We start from the raw sequence: 18,726 nt of genomic DNA, 5'->3' as shown, positions 1-18,726 counted from the left end.
CTGTGTGCACATATCCTAAAAATATTTAGAATTGAGAGTCCTCAGTGGTTGATACCTTTTAATGGCTAACTGAAAAGATGGTAACAAATTGCAAGCTTTCGAGACTACACAGGTCTCTTCATCAGGCATAGAGAGACCGGAGTAATCTCGAAAACTTGCAATTTGTTACCATCTTTTCAGTTAGCCATTAAAAGGTATCAACCACTGAGGACTCTCAATTCTAAATATTTTTCTATCCACTGGCTAACATGGTATCAAGATATATATCTTTCTTGTATCACACATCCTAAGAAACCCATAATGCAGTGAACAAAGAACAGATGTCCTTGGTGATCTGGAGCTTAGTAAAATGTATTTAAAGGGAACTTGCACTTTGATAAAGACTATTTACTTACAGATAAAGGGGTAATCTGCAGGTAAATAACCTCTAACCCCAATGAATCTGGCTTACAGGAAGTCTGGTTACAGGGAGAAAATGAAGCTTTATTCCCCCTGAAGCCACTGGCTTTCTTTCGTCGGGACGGTTGCAGTCACTACTCACTATACAAAAAGAGCAGCTGTAATCACCCCTCTTCATTTTTATTTACTACTTTCTCTCCAGCGTATGTGTGCAGCATTGGTTTTCAGAGCAGGCTGTCAATCAAAATGCCGAGGCATGACTACAGCGCGCTCACTGAATAGTGAAGGGGTTCTGTAGCCACTCCCTGCTTTGTCATGATGACTAGAAGCAAGTGGCTGTCGAGATTTCTCCCTGGCTGTGAGCTTGCAGTAAGCCACTATACAGGGTTTAAACGCTATTTATCTGCAGATTACCACTATAGCTGCTGGTAAATATGGTTTCTCTCAGTGACAGGTTACCATTAAGAATACTTTCAGCTGAGTAACATAACACTCTCTGCTTGATTTACACATAGTCCACGATCCACTCATTGCTTATCCGCCGTTACGAAGGTTGCTGTTGAGGTGGGCCTTTGGAATCATGTAATAACACCCGAAGGTCTCTGTGATTAATGGATGATGTTTTTATTCTTCCACCAGGTTCAAGAAGCTTCAATGTGCTTGTTACTCGCAAAACTGTACTATTTATATTTGTAAAAAACACTTTTACTTCATGGACAAGCTCAACTCAAAATGTCATCATCACTTTGTGCATAGGAGAAGCCATAGAAAGCATTGGAACAGCTGGAGCTCATATTATTCAGCTCAGGAGTACGACTCACGGAGTTAGGCACTGCTTCTTGTGTGAACTCTGGATCAAAGTGCCGAAGATCGCCTGGACCAGCCTAAAAAGGTTAATGTGCAGAGAAGTTAGGATTATCATCTCACACCAAACCTGTTTCATGATACAATCACATTAAGTTATATGGTTTATTAGATCAAACTCTAATGACTAAGAAATATTAGTTAGAACGGATCCATTTAGCTCTGTACACCAATTAATAGTGTGACCATAAAAGATGTTCCTTAATGATTGTGTTGTGTCTATAAAGAAAGTCTTTACAGCTTAAAGAAGTTGTACATTACTTGGACAATTTTTTTCTCATATTACTCGCTTGGCCCCGATAACATAATAAAGCCTACACTTACTTCCTGTGCCGGCGCGTTCCCATGGAGTTGGCATTCGCTATTCCCAGGGCTCTCCAGCGTTGTTGTGACACGTGATGCTGGCACTCATTTAGTAGTGGCTTCCCTGTCTCCAACCTTCGGACGGTTTGAGCATGAAGAGGAAGTTCGAGATCAGCTGCCACCCCGACTTCCTCTGCATGTCCAAAATGTCCAAAGGCAAAGAAAGTGACGCCAGCGCTGATTAGGCACCGGCGTCACATGTCACAACACCACAGATAGCCCCGAGGAGAGTGAATGCCGATACCGCGGGAACGGCGCCAGCACGGGAGGTGAGTATAGGCTTTATTATATTATTGGAGCCAAACATTTTGATCAAGAAAGGGTTGTCCTAGTAGTGGACAACTCCTTTAATGTAAATGTATCATTTACTGTGATGTGTGTAGAGGTCATTGTGCAGGCAGTGAGAGGTAAGCCCTGTCCACCACCTAATGTGGGTTCTGTGATATATACGAGGGTGAGTCAACAATTTTCTGCATTCCGGTTATATTAAAACTTGTTGACCACAGTGCTTTCCGTACGATGTCACTATCTCTCCAGTCACGGCTATTCGAGTTTACCCATGAGTCAGATCCATGGAGTCGGAGTCCATTTTGTTGGAGTTGGTATAAAATAGACCGACTCCTAAAATATATAATAAATTGGGTACAGTAGTACAACACAGGATGAGATCCCAAGGATAGGTCATCAATGCTAAAGTCTCAGACAACCCATTTTTAAGAGGCACACAAAACATAATTTGGCGCATTTTTGGTGTTCGCCTGACCCAAAATGCTACTCCAGTCAGGAACTGGAGTAACATTTCTAGCACAAGAAGCACTGCCTATTTTGAAGAATTGGGCGGCATAGCCACACCCAATCTCGCCCCAGCTTTGCCCATCATGGCGGAGTTGCGCAAAAAATAAACATTGCAAAATGGTTGTACAGTGTCCCATTACACACTAATTTTTGTGACTTCTGAAAGTTTTACCAAAACTGGAGTAATCAATTAAATGAATCAAGACCAAAGTGTAACCAAGTAATTTCCGATAATAGAATGACTGATAAAAGTGATCTTTGCAGAACATGAAGTCGCAGCCCAAAACGCTCAGTAGCCAAGGTGAAAACTGTAAGATTTCAGGAAGCTGCATTCCCTTGTGTGATGCTTGTACACCTCTTCTTCATTAAGCTGGTTGTAGTAAAAATGCGCTAGTTACTTACAACATTGGGGTTATAAGGTGGGGGAATCCTCTTATTATACAGGTCATCCCAATTAATATGACTGAAGAACACATGATTCTTGATTTCCAGCTGTAAAGCAGTAAGTGACATCGCGTTAGTATACAATAAAAATCTCACATTTCTTAACAACGCTTTTCTCGCATTCATGCTGGTGTAATCAACAGATGGCTTACTTACTTTAATGTATAAATTATGCTAACAACAGCCTGATCCTTTTATGTAAATGAAGATGAAATGCAAGTCTAGTGAACATTGATTATACGTCGTCCTTCTGTTGTGGGTTCAACGAGCTGACATTTATGATGATATTTCTCAGTGATACCTACGCTTGTTGAGATATCTATCTGCAATCACAGCCCTTCGTACAACCTCCGCACATTGTTCGTTGTGTATTAGAAAAGGGAAGATTCAGTTAATCACAGACATTTTCAGTCTTTGTGCCATTCTAAGAACTACATGCCACCAGAATTATTCAGTATCTCCTCACACAAAGCCGTAAATGACTACTCTCTCTGACTAGAAGCCTTTGTGGTCCAGGTCTGCGATTATAATTTTCTATAAACCTTTGCACTAATGTAAAACTTTCTAGGTTTGTATTGTAAAATTCAAGATACAAAAACTATTAAATAATAACGGTAAATTACAAAATCGGTCTTGGCCCCAAGGCGGCAGTGCTGATCCTTGTGTAGTAGACCCTGTAGAATATCGCAGGTTGCGGTGGTTTTTCCTCCTGGTAGTTGCAGAGGCTGATTGAGGATATTATCATACATCTGTGACACATCCCGGCTATAAAATGGTGGCTGCATCAAAAAAGAGTAAATAAATTATGTCAGCGCTTATCATGTATAGGAACAAAACATGCATATATAAAAGCTTTGATTTGGAACTACTTGAAAGAATATACCGGTATTAGTGAAAAGCATAATTAGTAGAGATGAGTGATTTAATTATATGCAAACAAATTCCTATCGAATTTATGAAATTTACAGCTCCCTGAGAATTTGAACAATTTGCAATTCGATTTAAACAAATTGACAAAAAATAATGCTCTGCACAATTTTACATGCTGCTTAAGTTTGCTTCAGCCAGAGAGCACTCACATGCTGCATGGACGTCCCAATTGGTATAGTGCAACCAATCAGGAGGTACTGCAGGCACTATAAAAGCTGAGACAGGGACTGCAGCTGTAATTATAGGATGTTACAGGCTATAGAGAGGACCTGATTGCACAACTCAGCTTTAGCATTACAAAAAGGCTAGGAATGTGGGAACAGCAGCTGCACCACCCACCGGAGCAGTAGTACTAACAAACGCAGGTCACAATTGGCCTTCTTTGTCTCCAGCAAGCTTATTGTGAGGAAGGAAGGGTGCAATGGAATATATGGCACAGCACTCATCTCATTTTGGATCAGTGTTATGCAGAGGCCACTTTCTCAGATGCCATTTACATTGCAGACTTTCAATTTTGTCAATGAAACCCCTATCTGTTCTGCCTTTTAGTCACCTAACCAGAGCACTTCGAGGGCTGAGGGAGATACATTACAAAAACTTCTAGATATTTTATTGGATGACATCAACAATCAAACTTGGCACCGGGATGAGATGGGGACACAATTTGAAAGGCCTTTAACATTACTAAGATTTTGTTTGTGTTCAATACAATTTTAGGAGACCTCTTGTGTTATACAAGTCTTTTCAGGGCATTTGAAGGCTGTGCAGTATTACGATTTTACGATTTGCTGCAAATCGATTAGCTATTCATCAAATTGAAAAAAAAATTCAATTAAGATGGCAAATTTGAATTTCTAAATATTTCCTCATCGCTACCCAAATTGCAATAGTAACACTATAGTAGGAGATTACCATTTATTCAGTTTCACAAAAAAAGTTGTGTTCTTTTGACAACCACATTCTGGAGAGTGTAAAACTGAAGATTTGAGAGAAGGGTTGGCCATAGAAGACCTACTATATCAATGAGTTAGATGAACTGTCCTCTAATTCCTGTGACTGCTGGTTAAGTGATCACTTCTTTTTCACAATAACTGCATACGGGCACTATATAGCGGCACTGCTGCGTAATCCTTTCAAACAATGCATAGTAAAACAGTTTGCATAAGGCCGCAACATAGAGATACATGTAGACCAAACCTGGGCAAACTACAGGCCACATCCAGCCTTCTGGCTGTTCCAGTCCAGACCGTGACAACCGAAGGGCTGAAACAGTGGCCCATGGGCTGCCCCATGCTTTCACACTCCTGACAATCCACTGCCATCCACTGTCACCGCTATCTGCATCCAGTAAATATATTGGTGGAGGAAGAAGCGACCAACTCCATCTTCCACCAATCAGCGTGTCACGATTATGTCCACTGTGCACTGCGGAGAGTCAGTGCATTGGAGATGGGAACTGGAGCGAGGCGAGTATATGTTGCTTTTTTCAGGTGTATGAGATGTTTGTATGTTCAGTGGGGAAAATGAGTATTTGATACACTACCGATTTTGCAAGTTTTCCCACCTACAGAGAATGGAGAGGTCTGTAATTTTTATCGTAGGTACACTTCAGCTATGAGAGACAGAATCTAAAAATAAAAAACAGGAAATCACATTGTATGATTTTTAAATGGTTAAATTGTATTTTATTGCATGAAATATGTGTTTAATCACCTGCCAACAGCAAGAAATCTGCCTCTCACAGACCTGTTAGTTTTTCTTTAAGAAGCCCTCCTACTCTGCAGTCATTGCCTGTATTTATCGCACCTGTTTCAACTTACCTATATACAAGACACCTGTCCACAAACTCAGTCACACTCCAACCTCTTCACCATGGCCAAGACTAAAGAGCTATCTAAGGACACCAGGGATAAAATTGTAGACCTGCACAAGGCTGGGATGGGCTACAGGATATTAGGCAAGCAGCTCGGTGAGTAACAACTATTGGCACAATTATTAGAAAATGGAAGAAATACAAAATCTTCCTTGGTCTTCAGCTCCATGCAAGATCTTGCCTCGCGGGGTAAGGATGATTTTGATAGAGGTCAGGAATTTGCCCAGAAATACACAGGAGGACCTGGTCAATGACCTGAAGAGAGCTGAGGCCATAATCTCAAACATTACTGGTAGTAACACACTACACCGTCATGGATTAAAATCCTGCAGGACACGTAAGGTACCCCTGCTCACGCCAGCACATGTTCAGGCTCGTTTGAAGTTTGCCAGTGACCATCTGGATAATCCAGAGGAGACATGGGAGAAGGTCATGTGTTCAGATGAAAACAAAATAGAACTTGCCTTGTTTGGAAGAAGAAGGAGGAGTACAACCGCAAAAAAAAAGTCAAAACCATGAAGCATGGTGGGGGAAACATCATACTTTGGGGGTGCTTTTCTGCAAAGGGGACAGGATGACTGCACCACATTGAAGGGAGGATGGATGGGGTTCATGTATCGTGAGATTTTGGCCAACAACCTCCTTCCCTCAGTAAGTGTATTAAAGATGGGTCTTCGTGCATGATACTGTTCCAATACACACAGCCGGGGTAACTAAGGAGTGGCTGCGTAAGGGCAGGGACAGACTGCCGTATTTCTCGTGCAAGAATCGCACTGCACGGACTGGACTGGCACCTCTCCTGACCTGAGCAAGACAGTCTGATGTATTTCTATGCAACTGTCAAGGTCAGCTGAGGAGAGCCCACAGTGCGATTCTCGCACAAGAAATACGGCAGTCTGTCTCTGCCCTAAGAAGCATTTCAAGATCTTGGAGTGGCCTGGCCAGTCTCCAGACCTGAACCCCATAAAAAAATCTTTGGAAGGAGCTGAAACTCAATGTTTCACAGCAATAGCCCTGTAACCTGAAAGATCTAGAGAAGATCTGTATGGAGTAGTGGGCCAAAATCCCTGCTGCACTGTGTGCAAACTTGGTTAAGAACTATATGAAACAGCTGATCTCTGTAATTTCAAACAAAGGTTTCAGTACCAAATATTAAGTTCTGTTTATCTATTGTATCAAATACTTATTTCATACAATTAAATTCAAATTAATTATGTAAAAATCACACAATGTCATTTTCTGGATTTTCTGGATTCTGTCTCTCACAATTGAAGTGTACCTATAGTAAAAATTACAGATCCCTCCATTCTTTGTAGGTCGGAAAACTTGCAAAATTGGCATTGTATTAAATACTTATTATCCTCACTGTATATAGCAGGCTATGGTGAAGCTCATAGGGTATATGGCATGCTATGTGGGGCTCATTCTGTACATAAGAAGCATAGAATGGTAGAGTTCAGAAGGTTTCATTTTTGGGGTTCATTTTTTCCCCTTCTACTATCGAGATGGACCCTGTTAAAGTCCAGGCCATTTACGATTGGACTCAGCCGACATCTGTGAAGCGCCTGCAAAAGTTCCTGGGCTTTGCTAATTTTTATCGGCGCTTCATCGCTAATTTTTCTACTGTTGCTAAACCGTTGACTGATTTGACCAAGAAGGGTGCTGATGTGGTCAATTGGTCTTCTGCGGCTGTAGAGGCTTTTCAGGAGTTGAAGCGTCGTTTTTCTTCTGCCCCTGTGTTGTGCCAGCCAGATGTTTCGCTTCCGTTTCAGGTTGAGGTTGATGCTTCTGAGATTGGAGCAGGGGCTGTTTTGTCGCAAAGAAGTTCTGAGGGCTCGGTGATGAAGCCATGTGCTTTCTTTTCTAGAAAGTTTTCGCCTGCTGAGCGTAACTATGATGTTGGTAATCGTGAATTGTTGGCCATTAAGTGGGCATTCGAGGAGTGGCGTCATTGGCTGGAAGGAGCCAAGCATCGCATGGTGGTCTTGACAGATCACAAGAATTTGACTTATCTTGAGTCTGCCAAACGGTTGAATCCGAGACAGGCTCGATGGTCATTATTTTTCTCCCGTTTTGATTTTGTGGTTTTGTACCTTCCGGGCTCTAAGAATGTGAAGGCTGATGCCCTGTCAAGGAGTTTTGTGCCTGACTCTCCGGGTGTTCCTGAGCCGGCGGGTATTCTCAAAGAGGGGGTAATTTTGTCTGCCATCTCCCCTGATTTGCGGCGGGTGCTGCAAAAATTTCAGGCTGATAGACCTGACCGTTGCCCAGCGGGGAAACTGTTTGTCCCTGATAGATGGACTAGTAGAGTTATCTCTGAGATTCATTGTTCAGTGTTGGCTGGGCATCCTGGAATCTTTGGTACCAGAGATTTGGTGGCTAGATCCTTCTGGTGGCTGTCTTTGTCGCGGGATGTGCGTTCTTTTGTGCAGTCCTGTGGGACTTGTGCTCGGGCTAAGCCCTGCTGTTCTCGTGCCAGTGGGTTGCTTTTGCCCTTGCCGGTCCCGAAGAGGCCCTGGACGCATATTTCTACGGATTTTATTTCGGATCTCCCCGTCTCTCAAAAGATGTCGGTCATTTGGGTGGTTTGTGATCGCTTTTCTAAGATGGTCCATTTGGTACCTTTGTCTAAATTGCCTTCCTCCTCTGATTTGGTGCCATTATTTTTCCAGCATGTGGTTCGTTTACATGGTATCCCGGAGAACATCGTTTCTGACAGAGGTTCCCAGTTTGTTTCAAGGTTTTGGCGATCCTTTTGTGCTAGGATGGGCATTGATTTGTCTTTTTTCCTCGGCTTTCCATCCTCAGACAAATGGCCAAACCGAACGAACTAATCAAACTTTGGAAACATATCTGAGATGCTTTGTTTCTGCTGATCAGGATGATTGGGTGTCCTTTTTGCCGTTGGCTGAGTTCGCCCTTAATAATCGGGCCAGCTCGGCTACTTTGGTTTCGCCGTTTTTCTGCAATTCTGGTTTCCATCCTCGTTTCTCTTCAGGGCAGGTTGAGTCTTCAGACTGTCCTGGTGTAGATACTGTGGTGGATAGGTTGCAGCAGATTTGGACTCATGTGGTGGACAATTTGACATTGTCCCAGGAGAAGGCTCAACGTTTCGCTAACCGCCGGTGCTGTGTGGGTCCCCGACTTCGTGTTGGGGATTTGGTTTGGTTGTCGTCTCGTTATGTTCCTATGAAGGTTTCCTCTCCTAAGTTTAAGCCTCGTTTCATTGGTCCGTATAAGATTTCTGAGGTTAACAATCCTGTGTCATTTCGTTTGGCCCTTCCTGCTTCTTTTGCCATCCATAATGTGTTCCATAGGTCGTTATTGCGGAGATACGTGGCGCCTGTGGTTCCATCCGTTGATCCTCCTGCCCCGGTGTTAGTTGAGGGGGAGTTGGAGTATGTGGTGGAGAAGATTTTGGATTCTCGTGTTTCGAGACGGAAACTCCAGTACCTGGTCAAGTGGAAGGGTTATGATCAGGAAGATAATTCCTGGGTTTTTGCCTCTGATGTTCATGCTGCCGATCTGGTTCGTGCCTTTCATTTTGCTCATCCTGGTCGGCCTGGGGGCTCTGGTGAGGGTTCGGTGACCCCTCCTCAAGGGGGGTACTCTTGTGAATTCTGTTGTCGGGCTCCCTCCTGTGGTCATGAATGGTACTTCGGCTGGTTCTGTCCATGGACTTCCTCTGGTGGGTGTTTCTGAGTTTCACAGGTGACGAGGTTAATTCGTTAGCTGCTGCTCTATTTCACTCCACTTAGATCTTTGCTCCATGCCACCTGTCAATGTTCCAGTATTGGTCTGTTCACTCCTGGATCGTTCTTGTGACCTGTCTTCCCATCAGAAGCTAATTTCCAGCTTGTATTTCTTTGGTTTGCTATTTTTCTGTCCAGCTTGCTATTTAATTTGTTGTCTTGCTTGCTGGAAGCTCTGGGACGCAGAGGGAGCGCCTCCGCACCGTGAGTCGGTGCGGAGGGTCTTTTTGCGCCCTCTGCGTGGTCTTTTTGTAGGTTTTTGTGCTGACCGCAAAGTAACCTTTCCTATCCTCGGTCTGTTCAGTAAGTCGGGCCTCACTTTGCTAAATCTATTTCATCTCTGTATTTGTATTTTCATCTTTACTCACAGTCATTATATGTGGGGGCCTGCCTTTTCCTTTGGGGAATTTCTCTGAGGCAAGTTAGGCTTTATTTTTCTATCTTCAGGGCTAGCTAATTTCTTAGGCTGTGCCGAGTTGCATAGGGAGCGTTAGGTGCAATCCACGGCTATTTCTAGTGTGTTTGATAGGTTTAGGGATTGCGGTCAGCAGAGTTCCCACGTCCCAGAGCTCGTCCTTATTATCAGTAACTATCAGGTCATTCCGTGTGCTCTTAACCACCAGGTCCATTATTGTCCTGACCACCAGGTCATAACACATGAGTCCCCTAATGCAAAAGTCATTAGATTATCACAGGATGCCATTAGGCAACAACAGTGCCACATTCCTGCCCCTATCATAACACTACCGCCCTCCATCAGGCCTCCATTTAGTACTGTATATATGGGACTATATGGGGTCTCATACTGTATATATGAGGCTATGTGTGGGCTCATATGGTAAATGGGGGCTGTGTGAGGGTTCATACTGTGTACAGGGGGATGTCAGGATGCATAATTCTGCTCAATATTAAGTGATACAATTAATATTAATATAAAATAATTATAGTTAATATATTAATATTGAGCAGATTTAATTTCAACCTATTGGTTCGGCCTCCACAACAGTCACAGTCTCTGTCTCTCATGTGGCATGTCGGGAAAATGAATCCCTCACGCCTAATGTAGACTATTTCTCCCACAAAAACTTCCCTTTTTCCAGTATAATACATTAATATGTTTGTGTGTTTATGTTTTTTTTTCCCCCATTCCCTAGTCTAGGCATGCGACCTCCCACCTTTGTCCCGTTATTAGGAGGCATCTTCCAAAATTCTGGCTTTATTGGTTAAACCTCCCTGCTCTGTTCATCCCCAGGTTCCTATTTAAATAGTCTGTGACCACAAAAGTCTTTTAGGAGCTTGGCCTCACAGTGGTCACTGAGACAGGAAGTGATATCATCACTTGATTGACAGATTAGGACAAAAGAATAAAAAGGGAAAATGAATGCAATCATGTTTAGTCAGTGCTGTATCTGTTACATGAATCATATACTCTTTTTTCACTGAACTTATGCTTTAGGAAGAACTGTGGCAAAGAAATAGGTGAAGTGTGAACTTCTGGGCGGACAGGCGCAAAGGACAAGTTGTACGAAAAAGACACAACTATGACCTTTCCACTCAGTCCAGGATTTCTCAATGTGCCCCATCTCCTGTGCTGCTAGGCAGCTGCAAGCAAGCACCATACCATAATTTAGGGAAAGAGAAGTGGCAATGGAACAGGAGTCATAGAAAGCGTGAGATTTGCATAAAATGCTAGCCGTAATGTATTCTCTGCCCAATTTCAGACACTTGCCAGTCCATAAAGCATCTCATATAGGACTGCACCCAAACACCACCAGTCTACTGTGCGATCATATGGCTGTTTTCTTAGAACTTCTGGCGCCAGATACTTAAAAAAAAAAAGAAGAAAAAAAAGTTATAAATGTAAGATATTTTACACCACTACCACAAGTCTTCATTGCTCACTTAATTTGATTTTGTGTCATTGTGTTAAATGAGAAACAACTATCTTATCATAAAAAATTAATATGAGTAAATACCTCCGGTGTTCCGCAGAAAGTACTGGTGGTCTCTTCTGGTTCCATCCCCTCTTTACAGAGTCCAAAATCAGTCAGCACCACGTGGCCCTGAGTGTAAAAGAAGTTAGTCTATGAGTCTCAGCTTAGTCAACTGCACGCCATATAGAAGGCTAGAATTAATGTTTTGTGTATCAGATATCACATATTCCCACTTTTTTTGGCCCCTACCTGGCTGTCAAGAAGGATGTTTTCTGGCTTTAAATCTCTGAATAAAAAAAGGAAACATCCATTGAGTTACAGTGGAAATAATTTCCAAGAATAATATGCACCATATGTAGAGTTGAGCGACCTTGACCTTTTTAGAGTCGAGCCGGGTTTCGCGAAACCCGACTATCTCAAAAGTCGGGTCGAGTGAAATCGGCCGATTATGACGTAAAGTCGGGATCGACCGAAACACGAAACCCAATGCAAGTCAATGGGGCAGCATAGTCGGCAGTGAGTGGGGGCCAGGAAAACACCTAGAGTGCCCATTTTAATGTCAAAACCATCCATTCTTCTTAATGAAGCTTGTCAAGCGTAATTTACCTTATAATAATTGGAAGTCATTTGAAATTGGGGGTCATTTGGCTAAAGTTGTGGTGGGTAGGGCTGGTTCAAGTAATTAGTGGGCCCAGGAAATCTGGACCACGTCACGGCAGTGGAGCAGGGAGAGGTAAGTATTTCAACTTTGCAAGTGCTGTGAACCTGAGTAAGCAGGGGGGGCCCACTCGTTGGCATTGGCACTGGCACAGGGCCCCTCAAAGTACAGCGGTGTGTTTGCACGGCGGGGGCACCTCCCACCGGCAGCAACACTTTTGCGTACTATGAGAGGCCCTGTGCCAGTGACGTCGCCAACTAGTATTCCTCCCCCCACCTGATGAAGGAACCTGCACTTTCATCTGCACCTTCCTCTTTGTCCCCGTGTAAGGTGGTATGGTATGCGGGAAGAGCAACCTGACTTTCAGCAGGGTCACAATGTTGTTGTGTAGCGTGCACGGGGAATGTTGCGTTATGGGTCAATGTACCAGCAGACTCATCTATCACTGGCTGGGCAATGGGCAGGATGAGGAGGAAACACAGATATAGGCCCAAATAGTAAAGTGGGCTAAATGCAGTTCAAAATTGGTAACACAGGAATAACCAGGGGGCATTACAGTGGAGGACAACTGGAATGAGAGGCTGACACAGAGAGTAGGCCCAAATCAGTAAGTAGTCGAAATGCAGTTCAAAATTGGCAACCGTAGTAAACAGGCGGCACAGCTTTGTTCAGTGGAGGAGAACAGCAAGGAGTGGCAGACACCGATAGTAGGCCCCAACCCAACTAGTAGGCCAAATGCAGTCTAACATTAACAACTACTTAACGAGCGCCTGAAAACGGAATTTCAGGACAGGAAACCAGGAGAACAGCAAGGAGCGGCAGACACTGTTAGTAGGCCCCAAACCAACTAGTACGCCAAATGCAGTTGTTCCATTTAACCACAATTTAACGAGAGCCTGAAGATAGAAGCTCAGGAAAGGCAACCTGGAGAACACCTTGGAGTGGAACACACCATCTCTCTCCACCCCATACCCATTTTGTAGGCCTAATGCTGTGTAGTTTTCTACAACTACTAAACGAGAGTCGGAAGACCGAAGCAATGGCAAGGCAACCTGGGGAACACCTTGGAGTGTAACACACCATCTCTCTCCACCCGATACCCATTTTGTAGGCCTAATGCAGTGTAGTTTTCTACAACTACTAAACGAGAGTCGGAAGACCGAAGCAATGGCAAGGCAACCTGGGGAACACCTTGGAGTGTAACACACCATCTCTCTCCACCCGATACCCATTTTGTAGGCCTAATGCAGTGTAGTTTTCTACAACTACTAAACGAGAGTCGGAAGATCGAAGCAATGGCGAGGAAACCAGGAGAACACCTTGGAGTGTAACACACCATCTCTCTCCACCCCATACCCATTTTGTAGGCCTAATGCTGTGTAGTTTTCTACAACTACTAAACGAGAGTCGGAAGACCGAAGCAATGGCAAGGCAACCTGGGGAACACCTTGGAGTGTAACACACCATCTCTCTCCACCCGATACCCATTTTGTAGGCCTAATGCAGTGTAGTTTTCTACAACTACTAAACGAGAGTCGGAAGACCGAAGCAATGGCAAGGCAACCTGGGGAACACCTTGGAGTGTAACACACCATCTCTCTCCACCCGATACCCATTTTGTAGGCCTAATGCAGTGTAGTTTTCTACAACTACTAAACGAGAGTCGGAAGACCGAAGCAATGGCAAGGCAACCTGGGGAACACCTTGGAGTGTAACACACCATCTCTCTCCACCCGATACCCATTTTGTAGGCCTAATGCAGTGTAGTTTTCTACAACTACTAAACGAGAGTCGGAAGATCGAAGCAATGGCGAGGAAACCTGGAGAACACCTTGGAGTGTAACACACCATCTCTCTCCACCCCATACCCATTTTGTAGGCCTAATGCAGCCTACTTTCCGACAACTACTAAACGAGAGCATGAAGATCGAAGCTCAGGGAAGGCAACCTGGGGAACACCTTGGAGTGTAACACACCCTCTCTCTACACCACGGAAGGGCTGATTCTTAGGAAGGAAGGCTGTCGGAAAGAAGCAGGGCGCGTCCAAGGGTGATTATATTCTTATTAGGTATATACTCACCCTCGGACGCGCCCTGCTTCTTTATTTGTAATGAATGTTTATTTGCAATGTGGTTTTGACTTACTCTATTTTTTTGGTAAATAAGGATTTTATTATTTTCATTGTTTTGCATCTTCTTGGCAATAATATAAAGAAGACGCGACAGGACAACACTCTGTGGATGCCATATCTGTGTTTTAAATTGAAAAAAACTTTCAGTTAACTACTTGCAGGAGAAAGTTATTGTAGCTGGTGGCCATTTTTAGTACTGTACCAGATTTTTGTTGTATGTGTTTGTTTTTAATGTTAAAATGTCTGCATTTGATATCTCTCCAGTATTTTCTTTTTTATAAGCAAAATACTTATTTTTATATTTTCTGATGTTGGTTCAAGGGGTACACGGGCAGCAGTAGACAGGTCAGTGGAGGCCTAGTGGAAGGAGGGACCGCAGACAGGCTTCGAAGCCCTAACATAATAAATTGGACGGGCTGTAAGCAATTTACAATTGGTTCCAGGGGAACCCGGGCAGCAGTAGACAGGTCAGTGGAGGCCTAGTGGAAGGAGGGACCGCAGACAGGCTTCGAAGCCCTAACATAATAAATTGGGCTGGCTGTAGGCAATTTAAAATTGGTTCCAGGGGAACCCGGGCAGCAGTAGACAGGTCAGTGGAGGCCTAGTGGAAGGAGGGACCGCAGACAGGCTTCGAAGCCTTAACATAATAAATTGGGCTGGCTGTAGGCAATTTAAAATTGGTTCCAGGGGAACCCGGGCAGCAGTAGACAGGTCAGTGGAGGCCTAGTGGAAGGGAAGGAGGGACCGCAGACAGGCTTCGAAGCCCTAACATAATAAATTGGGCTGGCTGTAGGCAATTTAAAATTGGTTCCAGGGGAACCCGGGCAGCAGTAGACAGGTCAGTGGAGGCCTAGTGGAAGGAGGGACCGCAGACAGGCTTCGAAGCCCTAACATAATAAATTGGACGGGCTGTAGGCAATTTAAAATTGGTTCCAGGGGAACCCGGGCAGCAGTAGACAGGTCAGTGGAGGCCTAGTGGAAGGAGGGACCGCAGACAGGCTTCGAAGCCCTAACATAATAAATTGGGCTGGCTGTAGGCAACTTAAAATTGGTTCCAGGGGAACCCGGGCAGCAGTAGACAGGTCAGTGGAGGCCTAGTAGAAGGAGGGACCGCAGACAGGCTTCGAAGCCCTAACATAATAAATTGGCCTGGCTGTAGGCAATTTACAATTGGTTCCAGGGGAACACGGGCGGCAGTAGACAGGTCAGTGGAGGCCTAGTGGAAGGAGGGACCGCAGACAGGCTTCGAAGCCCTAACATAATAAATTGGGCTGGCTGTAGGCAATTTAAAATTGGTTCCAGGGGAACCTGGGCAGCAGTAGACAGGTCAGTGGAGGCCTAGTGGAAGGAGGGACCGCAGACAGGCTTCGAAGCCCTAACATAATAAATTGGGCTGGCTGTAGGCAATTTAAAATTGGTTCCAGGGGAACCCTGGCAGCAGTAGACAGGTCAGTGGAGGCCTAGTGGAAGGAGGGACCGCAGACAGGCTTCGAAGCCCTAACATAATAAATTGGGCTGGCTGTAGGCAATTTAAAATTGGTTCCAGGGGAACCCGGGCAGCAGTAGACAGGTCAGTGGAGGCCTAGTGGAAGGAGGGACCGCAGACAGGCTTCGAAGCCCTAACATAATAAATTGGGCTGGCTGTAGGCAATTTAAAATTGGTTCCAGGGGAACACGGGCAGCAGTAGACAGGTCAGTGTAGGCCTAGTGGAAGGAGTGACCGCAGACAGGCTTCGAAGGCCTAACATAAGAAAAATGTCAATATAATGGTATTGACAGTGCCAGGCATTGAAGGATGTCAGCGCATAGACTAAACATTGGTGGAGCTGTGAGAGAAAATTTTGCAAGTGGTAGAGCACTGTTTGACCTGGGGGGGGGGACTGTCTTGTGGCCGGCGGTACAGGCCCAGGGCCCCTCATATTACAACGGTGTGTCTGACGTTGGGTGCGCACCACCACCGCCAGACACTTTATTGTACTATGAGGGACCTAGTGGCAGTGCCGTCGACCAAAAGCGGGCACACCCACCTCTTCAGACAAACAGTACTCTCACGGGTGCTGGCGCCAAGTGGCGATACCACGGCCCCGTGTGGGGACTTTGGCCATTTAGGGAGGTGTTAACATGTCGGATGCTGAACAATCAGGTGCTGCAAATTACGAGATTGGAAAAGTTGTTCAGAATAGTCCACAAGCAAGACCTTTACATAGGAAAGCTAGGTGTCAGCCGGGCAAGGTGGGGCAAAAGATTTCGAAATCCAGTTGTGGTTCATTTTAATGAAGGTTAGATCATCTACATTTTGGGTAGCCAGACGAATCCTTTTTTCTGTTAGTATTGAACCTGCAGCACTGAATACTCTTTCTGATAGGACACTAGCTGCCGGGCAAGCAAGCTCCTGCAATGCATATTCTGCCAATTCTGGCCAGGTGTCTAATTTTGATGCCCAGTAATCAAATGGGAATGACGGTTGAGGGAGAACGTCGATAAGGGATGAAAAATAGTTAGTAACCATACTGGACAAATGTTGTCTCCTGTCACTTTGAATTGATGCTGCAGTACCTGTCCTGTCTGCGGTCATAGCAAAATCACTCCACAACCTGGTCAGAAAACCCCTCTGGCCAACGACACTTCTGATTTCTGCCCCTCTAACACCTCTGGTCTGCTGGCCCCTGCAGCTCGTGTTAGAACGATCACGGGCGCTGTGTGCAGGGAATGCCAGAAGCAAACGGTCAACAAGAGTTGATTGTTTGGTTGCTAATATTAGTTCCAAGTTCTCATGTGGCATTATATTTTGCAATTTGCCTTTATAGCGAGGATCAAGGAGGCAGGCCAACCAGTAATCGTCATCGTTCATCATTTTTGTTATGCGTGTGTCCCTTTTGAGGATACGTAAGGCATAATCCGCCATGTGGGCCAAAGTTCCAGTTCTCAAATCTGTGGTTGTGCTTGGTTGAGGGGCAGTTTCAGGCAAATCCACGTCACTTGGGTCCCTCCAAAAACCAGAACCCGACCTTGCCGCGCCAACAATTTCCACTGGCCCCGGAAAAGCTTCCTCATTAAAAATATAATCATCCCCATCATCCTCCTCGTCCTCCTCCTCCTCTTCGCCCGCTACCTCGTCCTGTACACTGCCCTGGCCAGACAATGGCTGACTGTCATCAAGGCTTTCCTCTTCCTCAGCTGCAGACGCCTGATCCTTTATGTGCGTCAAACTTTGCATCAGCAGACGCATTAGGGGGATGCTCATGCTTATTATGGCGTTGTCTGCACTAACCAGCCGTGTGCATTCCTCAAAACACTGAAGGACTTGACACATGTCTTGAATCTTCGACCACTGCACACCTGACAACTCCATGTCTGCCATCCTACTGCCTGCCCGTGTATGTGTATCCTCCCACAAAAACATAACAGCCCGCCTCTGTTCACACAGTCTCTGAAGCATGTGCAGTGTTGAGTTCCACCTTGTTGCAACGTCTATGATTAGGCGATGCTGGGGAAGGTTCAAAGAACGCTGATAGGTCTGCATACGGCTGGAGTGTACGGGCGAACGGCGGATATGTGAGCAAAGTCCACGCACTTTGAGGAGCAGGTCGGATAACCCCGGATAACTTTTCAGGAAGCACTGCACCACCAGGTTTAAGGTGTGAGCCAGGCAAGGAATGTGTTTCAGTTGGGAAATGGAGATGGCAGCCATGAAATTCCTTCCGTTATCACTCACTACCTTGCCTGCCTCAAGATCTACAGTGCCAGCCACGACTGCGTTTCTTTCTGCAAGAACTCGGACAGAACTTCAGCGGTGTGTCTGTTGTCGCCCAAACACTTCATAGCCAATACAGCCTGCTGACGTTTGCCAGTAGCTGCCCCATAATGGGAGACCTGGTGTGCAACAGTGGCAGCTGCGGATGGAGTGGTTGTGCGACTGCGGTCTGTGGACGAGGTCTCACTTCTGCAGGAGGACGAGGAGGAGGAGGAGGGGGTGCGAATGGCTACAGCCAACTGTTTCCTAGACCGTGGGCTAGGCAGAACTGTCCCAAACTTGCTGTCCCCTGTGGACCCTGCATCCACCACATTTACCCAGTGTGCCGTGATGGACACGTAATGTCCCTGGCCATGCCTACTGGTCCATGCATCTGTTGTCAGGTGCACCTTTGTGCTCACAGATTGCCTGAGTGCATGGACGATGCGCTCTTTAACATGCTGGTGGAGGGCTGGGATGGCTTTTCTGGAAAAAAAGTGTCGACTGGGTAGCTCGTAGCGTGGTATAGCGTAGTCCATCAGGGCTTTGAAAGCTTCGCTTTCAACTAACCGGTAGGGCATCATCTCTAACGAGATTAGTCTAGCTATGTGGGCGTTCAAACCCTGTGTACGCGGATGCGAGGCTAAGCACTTCCTTTTTCTAACCATAGTCTCATGTAGGGTGAGCTGGACTGGAGAGCTGGAGATCGTGGAACTAGCGGGGGTGCCGGTGGACATGGCAGACTGAGAGACGGTGGGAGATGGTATTGTTGCCGCCGGTGCCCTAGATGCAGTGTTTCCTACTACGAAACTGGTGATTCCCTGACCCTGACTTCTTTGGCCTGGCAAAG

The 18,726-nt window shown here is 45.3% G+C and overlaps 1 protein-coding gene across 1 annotated transcript in view; it reads right to left on the bottom strand.

Annotated features, from left to right (window-relative positions):
* Positions 1–1,007: 1,007 nt before the first annotated feature.
* SGK2 (serum/glucocorticoid regulated kinase 2) overlaps positions 1,008–18,726 on the bottom strand; it is a 122,469-nt gene continuing 104,750 nt past the window's right edge. The window contains exons 7-12 of the mRNA XM_069752319.1: positions 11,604–11,640; positions 11,397–11,483; positions 11,150–11,245; positions 3,489–3,644; positions 2,824–2,913; positions 1,008–1,283 (exon numbers count right to left, since the gene is read on the bottom strand). Coding sequence (XP_069608420.1) covers positions 1,122–1,283; positions 2,824–2,913; positions 3,489–3,644; positions 11,150–11,245; positions 11,397–11,483; positions 11,604–11,640 — 628 coding nt within the window. The 3' untranslated portion in view covers positions 1,008–1,121. The remainder of the gene's footprint in view (positions 1,284–2,823; positions 2,914–3,488; positions 3,645–11,149; positions 11,246–11,396; positions 11,484–11,603; positions 11,641–18,726) is intronic.

This window comes from Ranitomeya imitator, chromosome 2 (genome assembly GCF_032444005.1).
Source record: "Ranitomeya imitator isolate aRanImi1 chromosome 2, aRanImi1.pri, whole genome shotgun sequence".
Taxonomy (NCBI): Eukaryota; Metazoa; Chordata; class Amphibia; order Anura; family Dendrobatidae; genus Ranitomeya; species Ranitomeya imitator.
The sequence above is the reverse complement of the archived record's forward strand: the minus strand, read 5'-3'. Positions and strand labels throughout refer to the sequence as shown.